Source organism: Trachurus japonicus, chromosome 19 (genome assembly GCF_045865225.1).
Source record: "Trachurus japonicus isolate A0001 chromosome 19, Traja_1.0".
Taxonomy (NCBI): Eukaryota; Metazoa; Chordata; class Actinopteri; order Carangiformes; family Carangidae; genus Trachurus; species Trachurus japonicus.
In genome coordinates, this window is record NC_140925.1 from 13,116,493 (window position 1) to 13,127,612 (window position 11,120).

General features: G+C 43.1%; 1 protein-coding gene across 1 annotated transcript; it reads left to right on the top strand.

The window, feature by feature from the left end:
- Window positions 1-844: 844 nt before the first annotated feature.
- Window positions 845-10,891, top strand: glp2r (glucagon-like peptide 2 receptor). Its single transcript, XM_085761615.1, has 13 exons — window positions 845-1,507; window positions 3,647-3,743; window positions 3,823-3,927; window positions 4,447-4,568; window positions 4,680-4,786; window positions 5,669-5,825; window positions 5,957-6,116; window positions 6,803-6,863; window positions 6,949-7,015; window positions 7,718-7,806; window positions 8,167-8,305; window positions 8,391-8,432; window positions 9,917-10,891. Exons 1-13 carry the CDS (start codon window positions 1,433-1,435, stop codon window positions 10,277-10,279), a joined length of 1,584 nt encoding a protein of 527 aa, XP_085617741.1. The 5' UTR covers window positions 845-1,432; the 3' UTR covers window positions 10,280-10,891.
- Window positions 10,892-11,120: the final 229 nt, after the last annotated feature.

Here is an 11,120-nt window from a genome sequence, read left to right on the forward strand (position 1 = left end):
ACCTGACACTTCAGAGCAGGGCTTAGCATTAGCACAACCACAAACACAGTTGAGCTAACAAATAGCATAAACAAATTAAAGGTGCCAACCACCCTAATGTGTCTGCTTTAGGTCCAGTGAGAAAACCGAGCTAAGCTAAATGCTAATCATGGCAAAGGAGTTGTATATATATCTTACATGACAGCAGCCACCCACCTTCTGTCTAATACTGTTACATTTTTTTTCTGATTGTTGGAAGTGTGCGATCTTGACCTCCTATACTTTTATACAGCTTTTCAGCCACTCATATAGAATTTAATTAAAGAGAAATGTCCTCATCTCTGCAGCTCTGTGGAGATCTTCATACACAGTTCATACGTTGTTTTGTCAGCCAAATCAACACAGATGAAGTGTCATACTGGGGTTTTCTTTGCTCTGCTGCTCCTTTGAGGCCAACAAATCAATTTTTTCCACTAAAAATATGCTGCATTTTACAATTTAGATTATTTGCAACAACAAAATACTGCTGGTATAGGCTACTTTAAAATGAAAAGTGTTTGCTTGACACGTGTAGTGAGACGGGCTGATGCAGAGCACGAGGCGGGTGCAGACAACCTTGGCTCTCCTGTCCCATTTGCTCCCCTGTGTTTGTCCTCGATGCTGTTAGTTTACACTAGATCCCCATTAGGGTCAGAGATGCTGGGTGATGCCCAGTTAGTGTGAGAGAGATAAACAGAGGGGAGGAGTCACCCCCCTCCCCCTCTCCCTCCCCTAGAAGTACTACAGGTGATATTAGCTAGTGTGTGTATGTGTAATGTGTGCATTTTGATTTTTTTTCTCAGTGTATGTGTGCACACAGTACATTAGTGGCTGTTTGCTCCTGTGTGATGAGTTTCCTTCACAACAAAGTTAGTCCAGTTCTGTGGTCGGCTCTCCCCAGGCCTTATCTTGATTGGTTGGGGAAGGACGAGGTGGGAGAGGCAATCTGCAGCTGAGGATCCACAGACGCTCTCAGCTGCACTGTGTCTGTAGGGAGCACACACAGATCCATCTCCTGGACCGCCTGAGGGGTCCTCATGGACAGAAGGACCGGTGCTCCACATGAGGATTTCTTCAGGATAACACCTGAGATGAGACGACTTTTTGAGGGGTTAAAGTTCAAGAGAAAGTAGCTGAAAACTGTTGGGAGTGATCAGAAAACATTTTGAGGACGTGTAAGGACAACAAGGGAAACTGCGGGATCCGAACCCGAGGAAACTTCAGATACCGGAGGTTCCTCCAATAAAGGTCTGAGTAGCTAAACCTTTCTGGAGGAGGTGGCGAGGCGAGGAGAGTCACGCTGTGTGGAAGTAAAGAGCCAAAAAAGGGGATGAGTGTGAGGCCTGGAGCGTCCAGGAGTGAGGTATGACAGGTTAAACCTGGGGAAAACTCTCAATGTGAAACACACGGCACCATGACAACCCTGCTGCTGCTACGCTGGCACAAGAGGACCTGGACCGCCGTCCTCCTCATTATCTACAGCCACCAGGTCAGTGAATGCTCAACATCCACACATACAAACCATGAACATTCAGTCTTTACTGAGCCAAGGTTGGGCACTTCGACTACTGTGCACTGTCGACTATGTTTACAATCTGAAAATCTTTATCATGCTGAGGTTCACAGATTTAATGTTAAACTTGCAAGGAAGTTATTTAATTGCAAAGTCGGTGCTAGACTTTCGTCAGACAAAATTTCTGGTAGCAAAAATCCTGCTCATGTTGAGGATTTTTCCATTTTTTAATGTTTCTTCTTGGGTTTAGGCAACATGAGGTCCCACTGCTTATATGCATTGTCTGCACATCCTCTTCCACCAGTTTAGTGACAGGCTAGGAAAACAAGCCTCTCTCTATCTGTGCTGGAAATCAAATGAGGCGGATGTTTTTCTCCAGGGATTAAAGAACAGAAAAAAAAAGCAGAGGAAACTTTATTCATATGTATAAATAAAAAAAACAAATAAGACCGCTTTATATTGTGCATTTCTATTGTCACTTTCATCTTCAAGATTACAAGACGTGAAATTATTCAGGACCCTGCCACTTGATGTGAAGCAGGTTTGGTCCCATGGGAGACAACAAAGACAACAGGGAGACAGCAGCTCTTGTCTCTGCCTGAGCCGCGATAACGCTCTGGACTCATCTTGACAAGATGAGCCCCAGTGAGTTGAGACGTTGTCTGTCAGCCAGCAGGGATCTCTGTGGCCCAGATGGCGGCTGAGCCACCAGGCGGCCGAACAGACACAAAGAGGCTGGCGACTTCAGCTGCTTCCTCACTGGACTGTGAAGACTGAAAAGTTCCTGCCTTCATCTCTGATGCTGAATGATAAAGAGCAGAGGAGGCAGCTGCGGTCGGCGGAGATCCTCAAATAAAGGAAACACTAATTTGTCTCACTAATGAAAGCACATTAGAGCAGAATGATCATTTAGAACTGAGCATTAATTAATAAGATAGTTGTCAAATACAGTCACCTTCAGTTATGTCCTTAGAATAAACAGAGGTGCGTGTTTACATCGCTGCCGGCCTGATACTGATGCACTGAGCCTACATAATAAATCACCTGCATTAACAAATTACATACAGGTGATCATGTTTCCCTGACAACACAGGGTGGTCCTAGTTAAATACTCCCACCAAGTGGGTTCACACTGACACTGCAGTGTCAACAGGCAGCAGGGGCTGGAAATCAAACACATAATGATTGTAAATTGTTAAGGGAAAACTTTAAACATGTAGAATTGTTATATATTTAACACACATATTTATGCATTGAATGTTGTTACATACATACATGCATTGCATATTAGAAATTTTAGAATTAGTATTTAAAGACCCCCTAAAGAGGCATTTTAAAATGTGTAAAAATGCTCTGCTATGACTATTTTTTGATTCAAATTGCTTACCCATAAAAGGTTGTTTAAAATAACTCTCAAAGATGCTAAAAACACGTCTATTATTTCTCCCTCATTGAAAAATCCAGGTTCTGTAAATATGCATGACTTGCGCCCGGTCTCTGCCGCTGCCTGGTCTCAGAAATAATCATTAATATTAGAATAAATGATTGATGATCATTTCTGGCCATTCATCGTCTAAACTAGTAGCAGGGTTGACTCAGAGACAAGATTACAGTCATATTCACACCAGTGGCAGTGGTCATGTTAAAGAACCTATGACAGTCAGCCTACAGTGTGAGGACTGTGGGAGGAAGCAGGAGAACGGTCGGGACTTTGCTTACTGGAATTCTGGGATGAGACTAGACTGAGACTAATGTTAGCTGAAGAACAGAGGCTGGAAAGCACCAGAGTCCCCTCAGAGGTGATGGAGCTCAAACTAGAGGAAGTATTGCTTCCTAACCCTCTCATATCTAAATGCTTTGGTCTCAGTAACACACATGAGCTTGTTTTACATTCAACACATACATTCAAACAGACTTAACAAGGACCTGATGAACACAGTAGCTAGCTATAAAGAGCAAGATATTTCCCACATGAGGAGGTGGAGACCAAACCAAATTGTATCGTTTCATATCAAGACTCATCAAGAGAATTATTCATCATGCTATATACTAAACTAAAATGGACTACAATTCCTCAATAATGTATTTTCCTCTCTGTCTGACTCCATGTGGAAGGTGACCAGCTCAGTGCTGGAAAGTCTGATAGCCAAACGGACCGAGTACTGGGAGAGCTGCAACAGAACTCTGACAACTGTTGCACTCTCAAAAACTGGTGAGTCCCCAGCCTAACGTTTTATTTCCCTCTGTCTTAACCCACTGTCCAAATCCTCAGACGTGACCTTTCATTGCAGGAAACTACTGTCGTGGGACATTTGACTCTTTTGTGTGTTGGCCCCACTCGTCTCCTGGAAACGTGTCGGTGCCCTGTCCCTCTTACCTGCCGTGGATGAGCGAGGGTAATGTCATGTTTCAACCCTTCAGATGCAGTTTGTGTCTATAGTGTCACTTGGCTGCCCTTTGTCACTGCATGCATTTTAAGTGAATCAGTAACTGAGGGAATCACAGGACAGGCTGCAGTGAAGTCATGGGGTCAGGAGTTAAACCTTTAATGAATCTGTCATGGTTTTAATGAGAAACAGTTGTTTGACAGCTTCGTCTGCCGTGCGTCTCTAAAGGGGTTTTGTCACACAAGCTGCATGATCCACTACTTTGGTTCTTTATTGAAAGTTTTCATCTTAACAGCTACGGTTTGGTTTGGAGCGACTGTGATGATCCCTTCAGTTTTTATCCAGTGACACCGTGAGATGACTGGTGTTGAATTATTAGTGTGAAATCTCATCTCCCCCTCAGGATGAATTCAAAGGCCAGGGGATTCTGCGTCCTGCCACAGAACAGAAAAATAAACTTTTTGGGTTCTGACTGTACAATAATGTGTTAATGCTGTTAAAATGAAGACTTTGTTGGTTTCCCTGCAGATGGCTCTAGGAGGGCTCACAGAGAGTGTTTAGAAAATGGGAGGTGGCGACAGAGAGGGAACTCCTCTGAGCCCTGGAGAGACGAGTCAGAGTGTCAAGAGGACCAGTACTTTAAAGACAAGGTGACGAGGATGCTGTCAAACACACAATGCACCTGTTCTTATCTTAGTGAGATCTAAAGAGATGTTGTTATCTCTCCATCCATCCATTTCCTTGTGCATGTGTGTGTCCAGGAGGACGAGGTGCTTCGTCAGACAGCCCTCAGGCTCATCTCCATCATCGGCTACTCCCTGTCGCTGACCTCCCTCACACTGGCCACGCTGCTGATGGGCGTGTTGAGGTCAGTGTCTTCTGATGTATGAGGGAAACAACCTTGATCTCATGTTTGTAGCTATGCACAGTAATTGTTAAAATAATAGTTCAACATTTTGGCAAATTGGCCTATTGCCATAATCCCTACAGTCATAGGATAAGGTTCATTATACCTTTAATTGTCAGTGCATGTTGTTTTTGCATTTCCCTCATCAAACTCATCAAATACACAATCCAACAACTCCAAAACACTCTTGTGGGCAAATTGTAATCTGCGCATTCATCACGTTATGAGATAATAAGGTATAATTATGTAACATTACAACACATGAAGCAAATACTCTGAACTACTTGTGCTTTTGAAATCACTCCGCCCAGCAGCCGTGTCTGGGATGTAGTTCCGGGTACGCATTTGCCTCAAGAACAACTCTGTCTCATAATGTTACATTATTATTTCATAGCGTGGTGAATGTGCAGGTCACAACTTGTCCACCAGAGCGTTTTGGAGTTGTTGGATTGTGTATTTGATGAGTTTGATGAGGGAAAGGCAGAAATACTGCAGAGACCCACTGATCTAAAAACAACTTGCACCGACAATTAAAGGTAATGAACCTACTCCTGCAGTATGTAGGGATTATGGCAATAGGTGAATTTGCCAAAATGTTGAACTATCCCGTTAAGAACTGGGAAAACGAGGATATCATACATTCCAGCGGGGCGGGCAGACAATGTTGAGAGGGAGACAGGGTGTGGTGAGCAATCATTGTAAATAACATTATAAAATCTATGCAGCATGCACACACAACATTGATTATTACATCCTGACCCACGTCCTCAGTAATGCTTTTACAGCTGCACAGGAGCTGTAGATCAATGCCTTCCTCCAACTGTTCCGGTATCTGTTTACCAGGAAGCTCCACTGCACCAGGAACTACATCCACATGAACCTGTTTGTGTCGTTCATCCTGAGAGCCGTGGCTGTCATCTCCAAGGAAATCATATTATACATCATGTACTCCAACCTCCCCAAGGACGACCCGGGATGGAACTCCTACTCAACCTCAGCGGTGTTTACATCACTGCCTCATTATTTACATTGGTGTTTACAGTTTATGTCAAAGGATTTGCTGAACTAATTTATCCCATTGTATCCCCATGGATGGATGGATGGATGGATGGATGGATGGTTCCCCAACAGGTAGCGCTGATGTGTAAACTCTCCAAGGTGTGCATGGAGTACTTTGTGGCCTGTAACTACTTCTGGCTCCTGGTGGAGGCCATCTTCCTCCACACGCTGCTCTTTACTGCTGTGCTGACCAAGAGACGCCTGCTGAAGAAATACATGCTGTTAGGGTGGGGTAAGCTGTAACAGATAATAGTGTGTGTGTACACGTGTGTGTGTGTGTGTCACAGTACATGTTCAGGTTAAAATAATAAAGACAATTAACCTAGTACCACTTTGAAGATTCATAAAGGTTTATGAATGGGTTATCGACACAGTTTTAAACACTTTGCAAAACACAAATAAACTGAATTTAGTGCAGATTTCATCCTTTAATACTTTAGATATAGATAGATAGATAGATAGATAGATAGATAGATAGATAGATAGATAGATAGATAGATAGATAGATAGATAGATAGATAGATAGATAGATAGATAGATAGATAGATAGATAGATAGATAGATAGATAGATAGATAGATAGATAGATAGATAGATAGATAGATAGATAGATACGTTTAATACTGAGGTCAGTTTGTTCTGCCTTTAGAGCAGCACTGAGATCAGGGTTTCTAGTTGTGAGCAGCAGCCGAAGCTGTGAGTGTTACACTGGGATTACACCGTCTGCATGGTGACGGAGTGGCAGCTGCATTGCTGCCGCAGCCACTGTGTTCCTGACATAAGCCATGTTGACATCAGTCTTTGTGAGAGTGGAGAAAAGCTGAAAAGTTTTCACAAACTTTCTATAATAATTAAACACAATTTCATGAGAAATCAAATCAAATTGAGCATCTTTAACTGTGCTCTTATGTCTTCTCAGGGACTCCTGTCTTGTTTGTGACTCCGTGGACTGTGGTCAAGATTATATATGAAAACACAGAGTGAGTCTTTCATTCCACTTTCTGTTTTAGATTAATAAATGAATTTAAAGAAATCAAATCGCTTGAGTCTTTTTTTATTCCACAGATGCTGGTCGATAGTGAACAGATGGTTCTGGTGGATCATCAGGGGCCCAATCACCTTATCAGTGCTCGTGAGTAAAGTCAAAGTGCAGTTAGTAATGAATACATCACTTCTTCTAATACCAGTTATTAAATCAGTTTACTCTGACTTCTTTATTGATTGATTTTTGTTTCTTTTTTACCATAACAGCCCTTGAGCTGAATAATGCCACAGTTGACAAAATATGCACATATATATCAGATCAGCTCAGTCCTCCCTCCATTCAGGTCTGACCACTAATTCCTACAGAAATATGTCACAGAGGAAGAAAATACAAATTGAAAAATGGATAGATACAGTATATGATACATTCAAATTTTCTTTAAACCAATAACAAACTAGCAGTATAACAGTAAGACAAGATATAGGGAATGGATATCTACCACTAGTAAATGAGCAGACTAAAACAAAAGAATAAAGGGGGAAACTCCCACAACAGTGACACACATCTGAGTAATATGTTGTGGGCTCTGTCTCTAGGAACGTTAAATCATCCCAAATCTCATGGAACTGTCCAGGTTTTCCCTTCAGGTTATACATGATCTTTTCATTAGAAATGCACATCAGTTCTCTAGACCTTCTAAGTTTACTCTGATTTCACACTCCTGCCTTGTGAGAACATGTGATATTGCAGTCACTCACACACATCGTGACTGATTGATTATTGATACACTGCTGAGGCTCTGTTGTATGTTTCCATCAGTCTTTTAAGTCACATTCTTTCTCTTGGCAGGTGATTTTCTGCATATTCATCAAGATCCTGATGCTGCTGCTGTCCAAGCTGAAAGCAGACCTGGTGAAATTCACAGACTACAGATACAGGTATTTCCCCTCTGCCTTTCATTCCCTGATGTCAAAATCCAAATGTCAGGAAACACGTCTGGCCTTGAGAGCTCTAGTGTCTCCTCAGAGGTGTCTTTACATTGTGGAGCAGCATTTAAATGTTAATCTCTCTCACATACAGCACAGTTTAAAATGTCACCCTCATAATGCCTGGCCTCTTTACCCGACCGTAAATGTCACCACAGGAGGGAAGCTCATGCATACATTTACAGAGCTTAACTTTCTCCTATGGTTTGTCCTCGAATCGTGTGGCAAAATGAAATCTTAACCCTTATTCTGGCTTTGTGTATCCAAACAGTATTTTGTGCATCACTGTATGTGTCTGTTGATGTCCGTCAGCTTGGCCAGAGCCACGCTGGTCCTGATCCCTCTGCTTGGGATCCATGAGGTGGTCTTTACTGTGCTGATAGATGAATGTGTGGAGGGCAGCAGTCGCTATGCCAGGAACTTCATCAACCTGACTCTCAGCTCCTTCCAGGTAACGCCGGTAAAGTTAATTACAAGAGTTTGTTCCTGCTGTAGATCAACATTAGCCCTTATTCATGATGTGTGATCTTTTTTAGGGGTTCTTGGTTGCTGTGCTGTACTGTTTTGCTAATGGGGAGGTATGTGTCTTCTGTGTACTATGATTTTTATGGATGGTTTATTGTTGTTTATAAAAAGGAGATGTGTAATCCGGCAATCTGATTGGTTGTTTACTGTGACATAGCTAATGAGCGTATACCAGAGCTACAATTCTAAAGCCTTATCACGGCATATCACTCCGCGTCAGGGAAGTACGAATGGAAGTTTGTTGTCATCATCAGGTAGCAAAAGGCAGCCGGTGTTTTGGACTAAATGAGTTGAATTCACATGTTCACGGTTAAGGGAGGGATTGAGCAGTGACTTTCTCCTGAGAAAAAAAAGCAGAGGAATATACGACATGCAGAGCTCACATCCGGAGAGGTGGAACTTTTTTTCAATTTTTTTTTAGATAATATGTTCTTCTGATCGGTAACCATTCTAAGCATCACTCCAGTCCCTGATATATGCTCATTATACAATTGTATATTGTATAATGATATACTGTATATTATAAGGGGGTTTTCGCTAGCCTGGCTCTCGCCAGACCCTTGTAGTTCCGCAAAGCTACGCCAGAGGCGCTACGCTCAGCTTCGCACAAGGGTCTGGACTCGAGGCCAATGCAAACTTCTTCCCCGGAGCAAAAAATAATGAACCAATCAGGATCGCCGGGCGGGACTTTCTGAGGTGTGACGTAGCGCTGAAGCGACTGTTTGAGTCAAACAACAATGGCGGCTCGCAGTGAGTGGCTGAAGTAGCACGTCATTCAAGATAACGGACAAGTGGTTTATCCAATCACATACAAGATTTTTTTACAAGGCCCCGCCTTCTGAAATGAATCGCCTATGGAGCAGTCCCAGACCCTTGTGCGGAGCTCAGCGTAGCTTTGCGGAACTACAAGGGTCTGGCGAGAGTCAGGCTAGGTTTTCGCCCCTCCGTTTCGCATTGGGTCGAAGAATGCCCCTTAGCTGTGGTATAATGAGCGTATATCACGGCCTGTCGTGATGTATTGCTTAAATAGTTTTAACCTCTCCTACCTAATTGCTTTGGTCTCAGTAACAACCATGAGCTTGTTTCCAGCAGTTATTTTACATTCACACAGACTTAACAAGGACCTGATGAACACAGTAGCTATAAAGAGTAAGATATTTCCCACATGAGGTGGTGGAGACTAAAGTAAAGTGGTGGTTGGATTATACTGTATATTATATGGCCTGAAAACTTCAAATGAATCCCATTTACATGTGTGATGAGATAACTGTTTGCCAACATGTTCACCAATATCTGAGAGCTATTTACAAGTTTTATTATAGCAAATAGCTCCTTTAAGAAACATGTTACAGATATATACGCATATAGGCTACTATATGTTGTGTTATGTGAGTTAGGTGCCAACCATTCTGTTGTCTACCATTGTTTTGGCTTGGAAACAGCTGCGTGATATGTTTTTATCAGGACAAGGATATCAAGAATATTAGCAAATATATTAAATACTAATATAAATATTTTCTGCTGTATTTCTATTGAGGTCCAAGCTGAACTGAAAAAGCGCTGGCAGCTTTTCCTGTTCACCAACCGCCTCCAGATCAGGGGCTGTTTTCGGGGTGCACCTCTCAAGCAGCTGTGGAAGTGCACCAGAGGGCGTCGCCCCCGGTGTTCTCGGCAGAGCGACTCCTACGACGAGGGGGGGGCCTCCATGATTAACCCGCACCTGCTTCAGGTGGCCGTACATGGAGGGAGCGGAGTGGTTGGACTCGGAGGGGGCCTGGGGCTGAAGGGCTACGATGCAGCGGGGCTCGACCTCCTCACCAGGAAGAGCCTGTCCAGTAGCGATGGAGAGATGACACTGGGGGAGACCATGGAGGAGATTCTGGAGGAGAGTGAGTTCTGAGCCCAGTCAGTCTCCTGGTACTTTACAACCTGACATAAACAGCTGCAATAAAGACGTCATTCCACAGCTGGATTAAAGTCATGCAAAGATGACAAATGGGTGTCTATTCCCAGGTAAAGGCCTTCTTCTTCTGGAGGAACAGGCAGTGATGGAGGTTTGGTGACCCGATCTCTGAAGTGAAAACAAGTAGCATCTCCAGTTCAGCGACCAATAATATATTTATCTATAAGATCTCTATCTATAAGATGACTATAAGAGGGACAGTCCCAGTTTAATGTGTTACCATATTGAAACTTCTGAGGAGGGACCTTTACCTACAGGGGGAGAGGGACTCTTTGAAAGATCCCTTCCCACTTGGGTAGAGGTTTGGTGAGGTTTGGTGATATGTGGGGGAGATCTAATAGATACAGGTATGCTGGTCCATCATAGGGGCCAAGGCTGAGTAAGCCCGGACCCTCCTGCAGTGAGGAGGCCCAGGTCTGACGACCTGATGGGTCTGGTTGTAGTGTAGGGTGTTAAAGGGCTAGAGATTCAGAGATCGTGGTAGGAGCTGATCCATTCAGTTCTTTAAAAAGAGACAATAAACCTTAGAAGCTATCCTAAACAGATTATAGGTCAGGTTTCAGCAGCAGCTAAGCCCCACCAGCTGCTGTAGTTGTAATGTTATAGAAATCACTAATCATAATTAAAAGCAGATCAATTTAACCTATAACATCTCAGATCCAGGGCTAAAGCAGATAGCTGAGCTTTGATGTTCAGGGTTCAGGCAGCTTCCTCATTGGATGTAATTATTCACCAAAAATGTGAACTCATATCACTATATATAAAATCACAGTACTGT